The 17,085-nt window shown below is 40.8% G+C and overlaps 1 protein-coding gene across 3 annotated transcripts in view; it reads left to right on the top strand.

Moving 5' to 3' along the window:
* UNC79 (unc-79 homolog, NALCN channel complex subunit) overlaps positions 1 to 17,085 on the top strand; it is a 114,511-nt gene that overhangs the window by 50,869 nt on the left and 46,557 nt on the right. For 2 of the 3 annotated variants that reach the window (XM_074148882.1, XM_074148881.1), the window contains 5 exons: positions 1,168 to 1,350; positions 5,615 to 5,777; positions 8,654 to 8,803; positions 10,259 to 11,482; positions 13,788 to 13,895. In XM_074148882.1, coding sequence (XP_074004983.1) covers positions 1,168 to 1,350; positions 5,615 to 5,777; positions 8,654 to 8,803; positions 10,259 to 11,482; positions 13,788 to 13,895 — 1,828 coding nt within the window. The remainder of the gene's footprint in view (positions 1 to 1,167; positions 1,351 to 5,614; positions 5,778 to 8,653; positions 8,804 to 10,258; positions 11,483 to 13,787; positions 13,896 to 17,085) is intronic. The other variant, XM_074148883.1, reaches the window with a different exon arrangement.

Here is a 17,085-nt window from a genome sequence, read left to right as displayed (position 1 = left end):
GGATGATGTGGATGAAACTGATGTTTGTGTCTGTTTAGATGTACAGGGCTCCTGATGATAAAGCACACTAAGTTCAGTGAAACTGCAGGGACATGTTACATCTCGGGGGTTGTGCTGGAGTTTGCTTGGCCTGCTCTTACACTTTCCTGGATGTCAACCAGTATAGGTTAGCATCAGAGACAAGGGCTTTGTGGATCCTTGTTGTGATCTGGTTTAGCTGCTGATTTCAGCACATATGGCTTTAAATAAAAATATTTAATGTTGCAAGTCTGATGAGGAGATAATGAAAAATAGCAATGCAGTTTTAACTGAAAACACAGTTGTGTCAGGGTAGTGGGAATATATGGCCACACTGTACCTAACCATCAGTGTTCGAACCTTTAGGATAGGTACCAAATAGCATGATGATCTTCAAAGGTCATGATGGAGTCAAGGTTTATGACTAGCAGTGAAAACAGCAACCTGTCTACGCCAACACCACCACTTAAAATTGACGAGCATTTTATTTAGAGAAAAGTAATATTTTTCATTAGTTTTATTCTTGGATCCTTTAGGATTTGCATGCTTAGACTTTCTGTATAACATTGCAGACACACTCTTACCTTTGCTATAGTGAAGAGTGGGCTTTCTGTCTCACTGCCTGATTCCAGAACATAGGGAACATAGGTTTTAAAAAAAACCTAACAGCTAATGTTGCAAGCCTGTTGAGAAAATAATGAGAATTGGCAATACAATTCTGTGTTAATACAGAAACCCCAAATAACCAAAATATACAACCCCCCCTGCCAAAACCCACAACTGTATCCATCCATGTATGTTAAGCATGGGATATACCTAATATGGTTTTGTCTGTTGAAGTGTTATCAACTTGTGCTATAATACAAGGCTATCCCAGCATATAATATATTTTATGAACTTGCCAATGCATGTTAAAATTTAGACTGTGCAGGATGAAAGGCTTTCAGAACACATCTTCTTTTGTTTCATTTTACCTGTCTGGCTAAAATAACATGGCAAGCTGGCAGAAAGTTTCTGATAGATGTTTTTAAGGAAGTCTCACTGTTTCTTTTCACTTAACTAATACCTCACCTGTGTTAATTATTTTGCTTTTCAACATCAGTGGATTTGATTTTGGTGAGCTAACTCCTGTGCTAATATTCTTTTCAGGTGATGGACTATAACATCAGCCTGGGTAAACACCTTCTTCCCTTGGTGGTGCAGGTGTTGAAATATTGCTCTTGTCCTCAGCTAAGGCATTACTTTCAGCAGCCTCCTCGCTGCTCCCTCTGGTCCCTCAAACCTCACATTCGGCAGATGTGGTTAAAGGCTTTGCTTGTCATTCTCTATAAGGTGAGCGATCTTAAAAAGATGCTGTCCATATTAAGATTTACACTTCACTTTGAACTTTATTACAGGGAACAGCTAACCGTACTGCAAGTGAAAGGAACTGTAAAGAACACTTTTTTTCTTCGATTTGCTTACTCACTCCACTTAACTTCAGTGTCTGAAATAGGTAGACTTTGACCTGTTTTGCTGACCTATTACTTCTGCTGTCTATATTGTTTTTCACATGGTTACCTGGGAAAGAAACATAAGGATTTGAAAATAGGAAAATGCTATATAAAGTTCCAATGAAGAGTATTTTGGGTAGCTTAGAATTAGTTATAAAAAAATTAGTAACTTTAAATAGGTGGGTCATCTTAACAGCTTGTATTCTTTTTGGGAAGTGTTGTTCAAATGTATCAGAATCAGAATCAGAATCATAGTGGTTGGAAGGGACCTCAGAGATCATCGAGTCCAACCAACAGTAAAAAAAAACAAAAAAAAAAACAAAACAAAAAAAAAAAAAAACAAAAAAACACACCACAAACAAAACCACCACCCACCACCTGAACACACAACAACAACAACCAAACCAAAAACCATCACCCACCCACACAGCACCCCACCACAAACCAGTAATCTTGGACACTAGAGCATGCCCTGAAGAACCATGTCTACACGTTTCTTAAATACCTCCAGGGATGGTGACTCCACCACCTCCCTGGGCAGCCCATTCCAATGCCTGATAACCCTTTCAGTAAAGAAATGTTTCCTAATATCCAACCTGAACTTCCCCTGGCGCAACTTGAAGCCATTACCCCTTGTCCTATCATCTGTGACTTGGGAGAAGAGACCGACCCCCGTCTCTCTACAGCCTCCTTTCAGGTACTTGTACAGAACAATAAGGTCTCCCCTCAGTCTCCTCTTCCCCAGACTGAACAACCCCAGCTCCCTCAGCCTCTCCTCGTAAGACTTGTGCTCCAGACCCCTCACCAGCTTCGTTGCCCTTCTCTGGACCCGCTCCAGCACCTCAATGTCCCTCTTGTGGTAGGGGGCCCAAAACTGGACACAGTACTCGAGGTGGGGTCTCACCAGTGCCGAGTACAGGGGGACGATCACCTCTCGGTCCCTACTTGCCACACTGTTCTTGATACAGGCCAGGATGCTGTTGGCCTTCTTAGCCACCTGGGCACACTGCCGGCTCATGTTCAGCCGACAGTCGACCAACACCCCCAGGTCCTTTTCTGCCAGGCAGCTCTCCAGCCACTCTGCCCCAAGCCTATAGCGCTGCCTGGGGTTGTTGTGACCGAAGTGCAGGACCTGGCACTTGGCCTTGTTAAACCTCATCCCGTTGGTCTCGGCCCATCGATCCAGCCTGTCGAGATCTCTCTGCAGAGCCTCTCTACCCTCCAGCAGATCAACACTGCCACCCAGCTTGGTGTCGTCTGCGAACTTACTGAGGGTGCACTCGATCCCCTCGTCCAGATCATTGATAAAGATGTTGAAGAGAATTGGCCCCAGTACCGAGCCCTGCGGGACACCACTCGTGACTGGACGCCAGCTGGATTTAACTCCATTCACCACCACTCTCTGGGTCCGGCCCTCCAGCCAGTTTTTAACCCAGCAGAGGGTATTCCCATCCAAGCCATGGGCAGCCAGTTTCTCCAGGAGGATACTGTGGGAGACTGTATCAAAGGCTTTGCTGAAGTCCAGATAAACAACGTCCACTGCCTTTCCTTCATCCAGCAAGCGGGTCACTTTGTCATAGAAGGAGATCAGGTTTGTCAAGCAGGACCTGCCCCTCGTGAACCCGTGCTGGCTGGGCCAGATCGCATGGGTGTCCCTCATGCGTTGCATGATGGCACCCAGGATGATCTGCTCCATGATCTTCCCAGGCACTGAGGTCAGACTGACAGGCCTGTAGTTCTCTGGATCATCCTTCCGGCCCTTCTTGTGGATGGGCATCACATTTGCCAGACGCCAGTCGGCCGGGACCTCCCCAGTTTGCCAGGACTGCTGGTAAATGATGGAGAGTGGCTCCGCAAGCACTTCTGCCAGTTCCCTCAGTACCCTCGGGTGGATCTCATCTGGTCCCATAGACTTGTTTGCATCTAGGTGTTGGAGCAGGTCCCTCACCACCTCCCTTTGAATTGCAGGGGCTTCACTCTGCTCCCCGCCCCTGCCTGCTAGTTCAGGGGTCTGGATATTTAGGGAACCCCCTATCCTACTACTAAAGACAGAGGCAAAGAAGGCATTTAGGACTTCAGCCTTCTCCTCATCTTTGGTTACTATGTTACCTCCCTTATCCAGTAGAGGATGGAGGTTCTCCCGAGATCTCTTCTTGCTATTGATATATTTATAGAAATTCTTTTTATTGTTTTTAACATCCAAAGCCAGGTTGAGTTCTAGTTGGGCTTTGGCCTTCCTAATCTTTTCCCTACATAACTTTGCTATACCTTTGTAATCTTCCTGCGTGGCCTGCCCCTTTTTCCAAAGGTCATAAATTCTCCTTTTTTCTCTAAGCTGTGACCCTATCTCTTTGCTCAGCCAGGCCGGCCTTTTCCCCCGACGGCTCGCTTTACAGCGCGTAGGGATGGCCCGCGCCTGGGCTTTTAAGACTTCCTCCTTGAAAAACATCCAGCCTTCCTGAACACCTTTGCCCTTCAGGGATTCCCCCCATGGGACTTTTCCAACCAGTGATCTGAAAAGGCTGAAGTCCGCCCGCCGGAAGTCCAAGGTTGAGGTTTTGCTAGCCCCCTTTCTTACCTCTCTAATAATTGAAAACTTGACCATTTCATGGTCACTAAGCCCAAGACGGCCTCCGACCACCACATCTCCCACTAGTCCCTCTCTATTTGTGAGCAGCAGGTCTAGAGAGGCACCTCCCCTGGTTGGCTCACCTACCAGTTGTGTCAGGAAGTTATCTTCCATACACTCAAGGAACCTCCTAGCCTGCCTGCTCTCTGCTGTGTTGTATTCCCAGCAGATGTCCGGTAGGTTGAAGTCCCCAAGCAGAACAAGGGCTGGCGATCGAGACACTTCAGCCAGCTGCTTATAGAATGCCTCGTCTACCTCCTCATCCTGGTTGGGTGGTCTATAGCAGACTCCCAGCACCAGATCTCCCTTGCTAGCCTTGCCCTTCATCTTTACCCATAAACACTCAACTCTATCATTGCTGCAATCAATTTCTATACAATCAAAACACTCCCTAACGTACAGAGCCACACCCCCACCTCTCCTTCCTTGCCTATCCCTCCTGAAGAGCTTATAGCCATCCATCACAGCATTCCAGCTATGACCATCATCCCACCATGTTTCTGTGATGGCGATTACATCATAGATGTCCTGCTGCACAATGGCTTCCAGCTCATCCTGTTTGTTGCCCATGCTACGTGCATTAGTGTAGATGCACTTAAGCCGGGCACCCGATTTCACCCCCATCCATGGTTCTTTCCCCTCAGGCTCGTTACCAATGGGCCTGGTATCCTCCCCTTCCCCTTTTGATTCTAGTTTACTCCCGGGTACCACTTCAGTGACCCTGGTTCCAACCCCGTCCCCCTTCAAATCTAGTTTAAAGCCCTCTTAATGAGCCATGCTAACTCCTGTCCCAATATCCTTATTCCCCTTTGGCTTAGGCTTTCCCCACCTGCCGCAACCACGCCTGGTGACCTATAAGTCTGCCTATGCTCAAAGAATCCAAGGTCCTGGCTTTTACTCCAGCCTTTCAGCCATAAGTTGAACCGTTGTTTTTTCCTATTTATCCTTTCATCCTGCCCTGTGACTAGTGGGATAGAAGAGAACACAACCTGTGCTCCTGATCTCCTGCCCTGGAGCCGGTCTCTGTCGCAAATGTAGTGTGTTTATGCATTAAAATGGAGCTGTGGATACTTTTGATACGCTGAACAAATTTCTAGCAGGTCTGTAGGGTTTACAAGGAAGTGGAGGCACTAAAAATAAATTATAATGTGCTGATTGAAATGTAGTATTTGGAGAATAGTTCTGATGAGAGACCTTTTGTATTATTAGTAGTTGGTTTTGTCATATAAAAGTCAAGAAAATAATATATTAAATGTTACTAATAGGGATTTTTAATTTTTTTAAAAAAATAACTTTGTGTACAAAGCTGAAAACTGTCCTGTTTCTCATGATGTATTTAGAAATGTATGATCAAAGGAAGGCAAAGGGCATCCAGCTGACAATATTCTTGTCATTTTTCTTTTTTACCACCTAAATGTTTATCCAAGGAGAAAGGTTAGTTTTTAAGCTGAAGTTTTTCTCTTTCACTGAACAGTACCCCTACAGAGACTGTGAAATCAGCAAGATTGTACTTCACCTAATCCACATCACGGTCAATACCCTCAACGCTCAATATCACAGCTGCAAGCCCCATGCAACTGCTGGTCCTTTATATAGTGACAACAGTAACATAAGCCGATACAGTGAAAAGGAGAAAGGTACTTCTAACACTCTCATTTATATGTTCGTCATTGAGTCAATTAATGAAGTCCTCAGATGTTGTAGAAGTGGGTAAATATGGTCTGAATTTTAGAACATAATACTCAGTAAGTCTAAAGTGTGACATACCTGACCAGCTGTAGCCATCTATAGTAAAAGAAATTCAGAATTTCTCTGTAGACTAAGCACAGCACAGCAGTCTAACATCTCTCGGAGGGAGCTTAGTAGTTCAGTCACCATGCCTGGATAGTCCTTGGCATTTCCATGATAATATGAACAGATTATGCCCACGCACAAGGTGTGCAACCAACCTGACACCATATTCTGATTATACTTTTAATAACATGGCATAGTAGCAAATATTTGATGTTGAAAAGAAAAAATGATGAATTCAGTTTATAGTTTGCTTTTCTCTGTAAAAGGAGCTGAAGTTGACTAAGCTTACACACAGATGTGTGTGATGTGGATGGAGGCAAGAGGAGAATGGTTCAGCCCTTAGTGACTGCATCTGATTGTCAACTCTGTAGGTTTGCTAGCTGTAGCAGAGGTCCAGCTGTGAACTGGTGTAAGGCTGGTGCTTGAAATAACACTGTGTCACTGAGTGTAGTTCCTTACAACTGTGAAGTTTATTACGTGATAAGTATTTATGATCAAAGTTTAACAGGTTCTTCTGATGTTAATCTGTAGCTGCCTTTCAGCTATTTTGCCTTTTAGTTGCTTATTTGTTATTTACACCCTCCTCAGTCTTCTAGTGTGCAGCAAACTCTTCTTCCAAAGAGGAATACAAGAAGCACTCTTTTTATGCATGTTAGTACCTTTTCCTCTTTTGCTGCTTGTTGCTCATGAAAAGATAACCAGCAGAACAAGGACACAAAACTTGGTTTACCTGAATACCCTATTATTCACCTCTAGCAAATCAAAGCGACCTTAAAATGGATGCAAATGATGTATTGCATATTCTCTCGCACTTGGACATTTTGTATTGCTAGAGGAGGGCTAAGAGTGTTCAGGTAACTGTGGACTTACTACGAATTTTTCTTTGTTTTGAGCTAATGACTTAATTAATAATGACTTAATAATGCTGAGGGTAGTAATAATACAAGTATAAAATACATTCAGTTTCTGGACTAATTCTGAGAACCTTCTAAGTACCCAGCTTGCAGTTCACAGTAAGTGCCAAGTTAGGTTTAGAAAACTCGGTGTTCCAATGCCATGTCCAACATTGATTCCCTGTGTGGCCTTGTGTCTCACTTCATCATTGTTTCCCTGTGTTCAAAGTAAGGAGAATAATATTTACTTGCTTTCCAAAGCTGTTCTGAAGGGCTTTGGGCTGCTCAGACATAAAGGACCATAAATGGGCAAATTTTTCTCTGCAAATGCTGACTTAATCAGAGGGCTTATTCTCCTCCTTTGCTGAAATGCTGCAGAAAAAAGAGGATGTAGAAGAGTTTTCTTCCACTGGCAAGAAGTGGCCAATATAATTCCATAGGGACTTAGAAAGTTGAAGCCTTTCCCCCCTTTTTGAAGGAGGCTTGTTTAGTCTCTGGTCAGGTGGTGTGTGTGCTTCTCTCATCATCAAAGGTGATGTTTAGATGATCAACAGATGAGGATTTCGTTGTCAGGCAGTGAGAATCCCTATACTAAAGATGGATTTCCCCACTATTGAACCTTTTTTCTAATCTTTCTGCCAAACTTTGTTGTGGGGATCATGGAAAGTATACAGACTTCTGTAGAGGTGACTAAATCTTGTGAGAAGAAGCACTTGTTGCCAAGGGGAAGAGGTTAAACACATAGGACATGACATTATAAGTGATCTCCTAACTTATTAAACCCAGATCCTGTAGAAAATCTTACTAGCAACTTTGATTTTTCTGGATTCATTGTATCAGTTAGGTATCTTTGATGCTTTTAGGTAGCAGTTCCATAGCTTCACATATAGTAGAAACTTTCCATCAATTTCAAAGCTAAAGATGTTAATGTCCAGTTTAAAAGTATGCAGTTTTTGGCCATTCTGACTTTGGCTTACTTGCCTCTTCACTCCTAGACACTAAATGCATTTCTTCTCCATGTTTGCATACTAGAATAAACAAGGCAAACTCTTTTGTTTCTCCTCTTGAGTGCTCTGTTTTCTTTATTGTTCCGGTAGTGTTTCTTGTTTCCTTGGAGATGAACCACTAGACATGACAGATATGGATTTTTTTTTTTTTTTAAATTTCTTTTTTATAGCTATTTCATATGGCTGATGTGGTTATTTTTTGATGGATAAATAGATTTGGATCTTTCTTTTTCTCTGCCATTTTCAACCAGCAGGTCTTAAATTTGAGCATAATGTTTTACTGTTACCACTTAGATCAATAATTTCATAATTCTTATTCTTAGGTCTAATTCTATTACTATTACCAGCTTCCCAAGATTATCCATTTCTTCCTCTTTTCACTTTACTATTTTGCTGGTTTATTACTGACCTTGCAGTTCTTGTACTAATTTCGGTCTTCTTCAATTTATCATTTCTCACTGAGCACTGTGGAAGTTATTTACTTGAGTCAGTGTTCAGATCTATTGTATTTCTTCCATCTAAAGAAATCTGTATTATTATCAGTAGAAAAGATTAGCTTAGAATGGTAAAAGCTCTGGTATACTTTTGTTGCATTGTAACCCATTTTTCATTTATCTCTGTCCTTTCTGACCTTAATTCAAGATGTAACAAGAATGGCAGTTATACCTGGAATATAAATTTTCTTGCAAACTTCAGATGATTCTTCATTTTCCCATTCAAGTTTAATTGAAACGAGCTGAGGTTTTGTTACATAGACAGCTTTTCATTCAAGGAATTGCACTCTCTTAAGAGTAATAAAGTTTTTTCTTTCTCCAGCAGAGGAAGACAGTGTTTTTGATGAATCTGATATTCATGATACACCAACTGGACCTTGCAATAAAGAATCTCAAACTTTCTTTGCAAGACTGAAAAGAATTGGTGGCAGCAAAATGGTGAAATATCAACCAGTTGAGATGAATGCTCAGAGAAGTATGAATTGTTTTGTTGGTATAAAATCATGCAGAAATACAATTTCCTACTTTAGTTTCAAGCTACCACCTTTCTTTGTAGAGTTTGTTACACTGCCTAATTTGAATACAAGTACTCTGTCTGACTTTTGAGAGCAGGTACTCCTCGTTTCCCTGAATGAATTCTTTCACAGGAATCTCGAAGTAGGCACTCCAACGTAAAAATATCTAAAATTAGCAGTTGTTTTCTGAAACTTAAAGCTCTTTTGAATGTAAAAATGTTTAAGTGTATTTGTTGCAATTTTCTTCCACCATTGGGCTGAAGATTTTTACTCAAATTTATTTTTACCCAGAAATTGATTTCTTCTTGGATAAGGTGGCACCCTAGGGTAAGCAAATTTGTTGTTGCTGCCGCAAACATTGTGGTTTTCCATAGGTAAAAAGGGTCATTTGGTGGTTTCAAAATATAGGAAAGATTTTGTTTTCAAATTTAGGTTTCTGAAATGAATACTCTAAAAAAAAAAAAAAGAAGCTATTTCCACCACCACCCTCCTGCCTTTTTTTCTCTCAGGTTTTTGCATGAGGTGGGGAATGATTCTGACTAGAGTAAACATTAACTTTTCTCATTGCTTTTTTTGCATGGTGATTCATATGTGTAGCATTTTGAAATATGGGGGTAATAATGATCAGGAGTATTCTGTTTTACGTGAAAATATGTCATTCATAATAACAGCAGTGATAACCTTTTAAAATGTTCTCAATGATTGTGTTCACATAGCAAAATACCAATGCAGTGGTAGTACCAGCAAGTATAACTCTGCTGACTTTGTTCCTCCCTGGGACAGTGGGCGTATGACTGTGGTGTGATGGTTGCTAGACTCTGCTGAGGTCTAGGATCATGGCGGGAAAAATTCTGTGAACACCTCTCTGATCTCAGGCTTGTGCTGCCACATCCTTGCTGCTGTTGCTAGCTTGCTTCTTGAACCAGAAGCAACCATTTTAAGCCCACTTTGCTGCAGTTAATAACATGTAGGTGTACTGTAATGTACGCTGATGTCCAAATGATGTCCATCGTTTGGAAACCTCTTCAGAGTAGTCTATGTAGCTCCTTTCTTCTTTCATCTCTCATGCCTAATGCAGCCATTCCAAGTGTCTGTAGAAATTACTTGCCTGTGCCATCTTCTTTTCAATGAATAAGGTTAAACAGTGTGTCTTCAGGATACATCTGTCCAGGATGAGTAAAATTTGGATAGAATTTAGATAAACGCTATTACCCAAAAAGTAGGGATCTTTTTGTTGTTGTTCATTATAAAAGTCTGCCTAATGGGGCTCTGAGGTTAAAACAATATCTAGAAAATTTTGACTAATACTGGGTTTGTATTTGAAATGCCAGTCATGTTGAATTGTGAGATAAAGATGAACATATCTGCCAGAAGTCTCCAACTGAGGTAGTATTAGCTCTTTCTGTTTTAATCAGGTGAAATAGAGCTGGCTGAATATAGAGAGACGGGGGCCTTACAAGACAGTATTCTACGCTGTGTGAGAGAAGAAAGCATTCAGAAAAAAAAACTGCGCTCTCTAAAACAAAAATCTCTTGATATAGGGAATGCAGACTCCCTGTTGTTTTCATTAGATGAACATCGCAGGAAGTCCTGCATAGACCGGTGTGACTTAGAAAAACCACCTGTCCCTGCTGCTTACGCCATACACAGGCAGAGTGATTATGGACGATCTCGGCAGAATTCTTCTACTAAAGCTGAAAATACAGAAACACAAGAAAATCTTCCTCATACAGAGAGTTTCCAGGAAACAAGAAGACCTGTCATACCAGAAGTTAGGCTAAATTGCATGGAAACCTATGAAGTGAAAGTGGACTCTCCGGTTAAACCTGCTGGTCCCAAGGAAGATTTAGATCTGATAGATTTGTCCTCTGACTCAACATCAGGTCCTGAAAAGCATTCAGTGCTCTCCACTTCAGACAGTGACTCTTTAGTCTTTGAACCACTTCCTCCCCTTAGAATAGTGGAGAGCGATGAAGAAGAAGAAACCACAAACCAGCTGAATGATGAGGTCTCTGGCCAAACTGCTGCTTCATCTCCCTCAACTCCTATCAATGTCTCTGCACTCAGCCTCAGCACAACTCCGCTGGTCCAGTTCAGCATTGAAGATTGCTCCAAAGACTTTAGTTCTAAGGATTCAAGCAACAATGCTTCAGTGGGAATAGATGAGATCCTTTCCACTTCTCCCAAAGAGCAAAAGGACTCTTCAGAGTTAGTTAAGCCAGAAGAACTTCAGGACATGTCCTGTGGGAACCCACTAACACTGAAACAGAAAAGGGACCTGCTGCAGAAGTCATTTGCCCTTCCAGAAATGTCCCTTGATGATAACTCTGATCTCAATGTGGAAGACATTAGACCTAGTGGAGCAATTCCAAGCCCCAACGTAAAGACAGTCCTTATTAAAGTACCTGAAGATTCTGAAAACCAAACAGAAAGTGAGAAACTTGATACCAACGCAGAGTCTGACACTGAGCAAAACACGGAGCAGAAGCAAGAAGAGGAGACTGAGGAGTCAGAATTTAAGATTCAGATTGTTCCTCGCCAGAGGAAGCAGAGGAAGATTGCTGTGAGCGCTATTCAGAGAGAATACCTGGACATTTCCTTTAACATCCTTGACAAGCTGGGAGAGCAGAAGGAGGCAGGTAAGCTCAATCTCTGACCCAATAAAAAGGCTTATTAGAGTGTGAAGGTTTTAGTAATAGATCAGTGCAAGGAGAGATGTGTATATATAGCATGTGATGTGGTCTGAGCTAGCTGAATGCCTTCAGGTGTTTGTTTCTCACAAGGAATGTACTAACCTTACAGGTATTGTGCACGTGTGAGGGCCCATTTGAAAAGGAAGTGGAGAAGAGCTCAATGACAAAAATACTGGTTATGGTATCCAAGTTAGGGAGTGCAACTCTGTGGCCTCTTTATGTGAGGAGTCACAAAAATTGTCATACTTCTGTGCCTTTTATCCTGCTGATCTAGTCCATGCTACACTGATTCTCTTTTTATGTGTAGTGATTTTTGACTTTTATTTCTTCTGCAAGCATAAGGGAATGAAAAGCAGACTGGATCACAGTGTAAAGCTAAGCAGGCTGTAGATATCAGAACTAAGAATGAACCACAGCTTGCATTTAGGATCAGACAACTACACGTATTTTGTTTTTATACACTAAAACCTTTTTTTTTATCCTTCTTTGTATTGAGTATCCACAAAGTTTACATGGCTTGTGTTTGTTAAAGTTAAAGCATGGGAAAAGCCATACATTATTTCTGTGTATCCCAAGTTTTCTGGGGTTATTTTAATACAGGGTTTTGTTGCTAAGTTTTTTGGGTGGAGATGAGGTATGTTTTGGCCATTTCCTTAGTTTACAGTTGGACGTGTCAAACAGTTTTAAAAACTGTTTGCTGCTGCCTCTTTACTTCTGTGGCTGTTTTTGTTCAGGATTTTTCAGTTATTAGAATTTCACTAGTCTTTTATAACATATTAATTAAAAAAGGAAATAATCCTTCAGGCTTCAGTTCTTTGGTGCCAGTGAAGTGATGGGGAATGTTTATGTGTTCCTGACCTCACTTCTTTCTTAATTGCTTCAGAGGGAACCGTAGTATAATTTCCTGTTACGATATTCCACTTTTACAAGGAGAAATCATTCAGTGTGATCATAGTTATTCTGTTCCCTTTACGTTCCAGACCTATCGTCTCATTTATGGTTCCAGTAAGCTGAAGAACCACTGGAGCTTTGTAAAAACAAAAGAGAGCTGAGTGCTTTTGAACCTTTCATGTAGGTTCTTAGACAAGAATGGTCATGTAAGAATTGTGCAATTAGACTCAAATGTGTTTTTGACCATTAGTCAGGGACAGTTTTCAGGCCTTAACTAACACTGTCATCCTTGAAACTGCTTGGAAGGGCTGTCCCAGTTTTGAAACACCATGTGGAGCCTAGGATTATGGCATATATGATGATCATTTGGTTGTATGCGTCTAAGTATGTCATCCAAGGGGAGCATAAAACATTCACAGTGACTTATTAAGCGCTCACTAACATCGTAGGTTGATACAGGCAATTCAGATAACTAATTCAGTGACTTGGGTAGTTCAATGTATCTCTTATGTTCTGTTTTGCTTTGTTTAGCCTTATTGATTAGTTTATTTGAGAACATACTTGTAATTCATTTAAGTAGTCTTAATATCACCATCATAATGGGCTGATTATAATTTCAAAGTCTTATTCAAGCTTTGTCAGCCTATTATACTTCCACGTGTTTTAGAAGGTCTTCTGATATAACTGATCTCTGAATTAAATATTCAAATGGATTGTTTCTTCAAGTGCACAATGCTGGGCTACTTTCCCACCTGAGGCTTTTTACAGCACAGATACATTTTCATTTTTATAGGATATGCTGGAACCAGCCATCAACACTTGAAAGTTTTTTTTTCTTTATTCTTCCCATATCGGTAGCATAAGTTATCATAAAATAAACCCATTAGTTTTAGTGGCTTATTTTTCTTTTTAATGGTAGAATCTGAAACTTTTTGAATCTTCAAGATCAATTGCTAAATCAGCAGCCTTTTGAATGAAAATTTGTAACATGTTGGAGATAAGGCTTTTAAAAGCTGTCACTTAAACTAGCTTCACATAAGTGGTACCTCTCTTATTTCCTGTTGGTGGTTCTGATAATTGCTCTGAGTGGGATCAAAATCAAACTCTGTATGCATTTTTTAGTTCTGAGCTCTAAAGAGCATAGGTAGAAATCTCCTTTAAAAAGTTATTTTAAGCAGTACATCCCTGTGCCTCTATAAAAATTGTTATGACACACACTGGATGCTTTTAAAACTGCTGGGAATGGCAGATGGCGAATGGATGACTGAAAAGATGTGAAAAAGGCATCCAGTGAGAAAGTGGATGGAAAATATTTATTGATTCTAAATACTGAGAGTTTAAGCACAATTTTCACACACAGATCCTGCTGCCAAAGGACTTTCAACACTGGAAATGCCAAGAGAGTCATCATCTGCACCGACCCTTGAAGCAGGTGTCCCAGAGACAAGTAGTCACTCTTCCATATCAAGTAAGGTTTGAGGATTAAATCCAAGTTGCTGTATTTGTGTGTCAGATGCATATCATGTATGGTAAATGCCTTCCCCTGAGTTTCATTGATTCTTGGAAGTGGAGTACAGTTGTGTTGGATATCATTAGATCTGTTAAATCTCTTATGGTCACCAGGATTTTAGCAGTTAGTGGCTGCAATATTCTCTGTTGTGACATGGCAAATTTGACAAATGTGTCTTTCTTGAATTAGAGTAGGTAGCAGCTAAAAGCAGGATTTCACTAAAGCTGAATGGTAATTTTCCAGTGACAGAAGGCTTTGTCAACTTTCAGTGCAGAGAAGCGGAGGATGAGAGCTCCACAGGGCTGTTACTATGCTCTTCAGTACATTTCTTGCTGTACCTTAGGAAAAAAAATCTCTTGCAATTTTTGTAAAATGCCTTGAAATGCCACTTCCTCAGTCACTCACTGAAATGCGGCAACCGTTTATCTGAGAATCCCGTACCCGTTTCAACGGAAAGCAAACACTAACAAAATGGCGAATGGCGTGTCCATCTAGGTAATGTTAAATAACACACCCGAAGGTTGATGGAGCAGGACTCTGAGTAGTAGAAAAGGGAGGCGAAATGATGACCTGCTTTGCCACCAGCGATCTTTTAGATCTACTCAACTGTCTTGCTGAAATGCAATTTCAGATTGCTGTAGAAAAGTTAAATTTTAATTTCTGAAATTCAACACCTGCTGATTTGATTAGAAGGGGTGTCTGGATTATTAAAGGAAGATGTTATTTTAGACTTGCTAGATGAGTACTGCAAATTAGAGGTTTTCTCTCCAGTTTTACCACAAGTGTCTCATGTCACGTGCATCATTGTAGTCAGAGTACCTTTGTTGGGCACCTAATGATATAGATGTCACTGATTAAAGCATCTAAAGAGGTGCCAGTAAAGACCTATCTCTATCTGGTTTCACTGGGTGTTAGGTGTTCCTGTAAATTCCAGTATGTGAAATCTGGAGTAGTATCTATATGATAGTGAGCCTACATTCTTTCATAACTATTCCTTTCCTCTTCCTGTGTGCCTCAGTTTCCAACTGCAAAAAGGGAGATGAATGCTTCCCTTGTGTCTCTTGTCCATTTAGATGGAAATATTTTTGACGTTCTACTGTGTGTCTATACAGTCCTTTGCATAATAAGCCCTGATCACGACTGTGAGCACAAGGCACTTATGTAGCACAAACAGAAGTAACGTTACTTGTATAGCCAATGCCTGGCTACAGAAAGCATAAATGTGATAGGAAGATTTTGCCTTTGGACTTCTCGAGTAGAGAATTCCACAGCAATGGAAGGATGATTGACCAGACCATAGCATATGGAAGGCTCACCAGCTGCTATATGAAGGGCACTGATCTTCTCACGATTGCTGGGTTTCCTGTGGAAAATCTGATCACGGAAAACTTCCCTCCCTATGCCACTAGTCAGTCGTAGGCATGAAGAGTCATATGCTGGTCCACAGCAATCAGCCTGGCTCCAAGACTGTTCAAAAGCTGGTAGCTCTCTGGGGTTTTTTTATTTAGATTTTTTTTTTTCCTTAACTTATCAATATTTGAAATCATGGCTGTCCTTGAGAAATCAGGTAAGTAACGCTAGAAATCCAAACCTGCTCAACAATAGCCTGATTATGTGAAATATGCATGAAATTTTTTTAATTACAATCGCAAAAGCTGTTAAGAAAATTCAAAGAGATAATTTTCCATATTTTGACAGTCATCTGCACTCCAAGCAGTCTTGTCACTTCTAATGTTAATTGCTGTTCTTTCATCAGGAAATTCTATGCTTGATAAAGTGATAAAGCATCTATTTAAAATCCTTGCCCTGGAAACGATGGAAATTCTATTTTTCTCCTAATTTGCTGTGAAAGGCAGCTGCAATATAATTCTTAATAGTGAAATACGGAATGGTCTCTTGATCTGGTTCACTCCTAGAAGTTCAGTTATACAAGGACTGCTTTGCAGCAATGCTGGAGAAATTTGTACTTGGACCAAAAATAGAGTTTAAATACACTCCGATACATTGAAAGAATATAATGAGGGAACACTTAAAATACTTCATCTAATAAAATAATTTCAGTGTGCAGATTCCCACTGAAGTTATCCTTGTGTTTATTATTACTCAGGGCCTGTATTTGTTTTGTTAGGGAGTACTCTGCTTTCCCTGAATTTGAAACTCTCAGATAGAAACTGAGTAGAGCAAGTTTGGAAGAAGGTACTCAACCCCTCTGAGCTTTCTGGAAGTTGGAGTTTATCCTTTATCTATGAAATATCTATGAAATGCTGGGTTTATTTTCAGAGCTTAGCTACTTGATATTATGTTAATACTTTTTAATGATGTTGAATATATTTGCAGATGAAAATAATCATTATGAGAAGATTTTGCTTTGTTGCCCTTGCTTTAAGGCCCTGTTGAGGAAAGCACTTAAGCATACACTTAAAAGCTTTCCTGCGTGGAGGTGGGTGCCAGCAGCCTCACACAACCGTGTTCAAGCAGGGCCTTAAAACTCTGTCTTCGTACTGTGAAAAATTATTTTGATTTCAGTGGTGGAAATATATTGCTCCAACTCAACTGTCAAAGTGAATGTATTGTGCTTGTTCAATTTGAATTTTCTTATGAATGGAGAAAAAGGTAATAAAGTCAGGAGTTGTATGTGATCTGTTTCTCCTTCCATTTAAGCACTGAGAGAATGCATGATCAGAAAAATCTTAAATTATAAATGCACAAATTCTGTGTGTGTGAGCCAGTGAGACACATCTCTCTTAAGGCAAACAGCAATATCCATTTAAAGAAGTATTGTAAATAGTCGGATGAGGCAAAATAGAATGCCTGTTGCTTGATGGCGCCATGTCAGAAGAATGGCAGTGAAGTTGCAAAAGGGACCCTGGTGGTTTTATGCTTCAGAAGAATGTGCAGGTGCTATGCCTGAGTGGTGGGTATTTAGGAGGCCTGTTCAGGTTGAGTCACTCGTGAAGGGTGCTGATGGTACACAGGCAGAGAATTTGCTTTCCTGCGGTGAGCATGGACACAGCTGTCCTCTGTACTTTGCTGGGAGGAGACCAAGCTTCCTTCCTTGGTACATTGTATGTGAGTGGGATTCAAGTACACATTTATCACCTGTGAGCCTGGGAATTTTGGGGTAGTATCTTACACTTCACAGATACCA

Source organism: Numenius arquata, chromosome 6 (assembly GCF_964106895.1).
Source record: "Numenius arquata chromosome 6, bNumArq3.hap1.1, whole genome shotgun sequence".
Classification (NCBI taxonomy): Eukaryota; Metazoa; Chordata; class Aves; order Charadriiformes; family Scolopacidae; genus Numenius; species Numenius arquata.
This window is presented reverse-complemented; position numbering and strand designations above follow the sequence as displayed.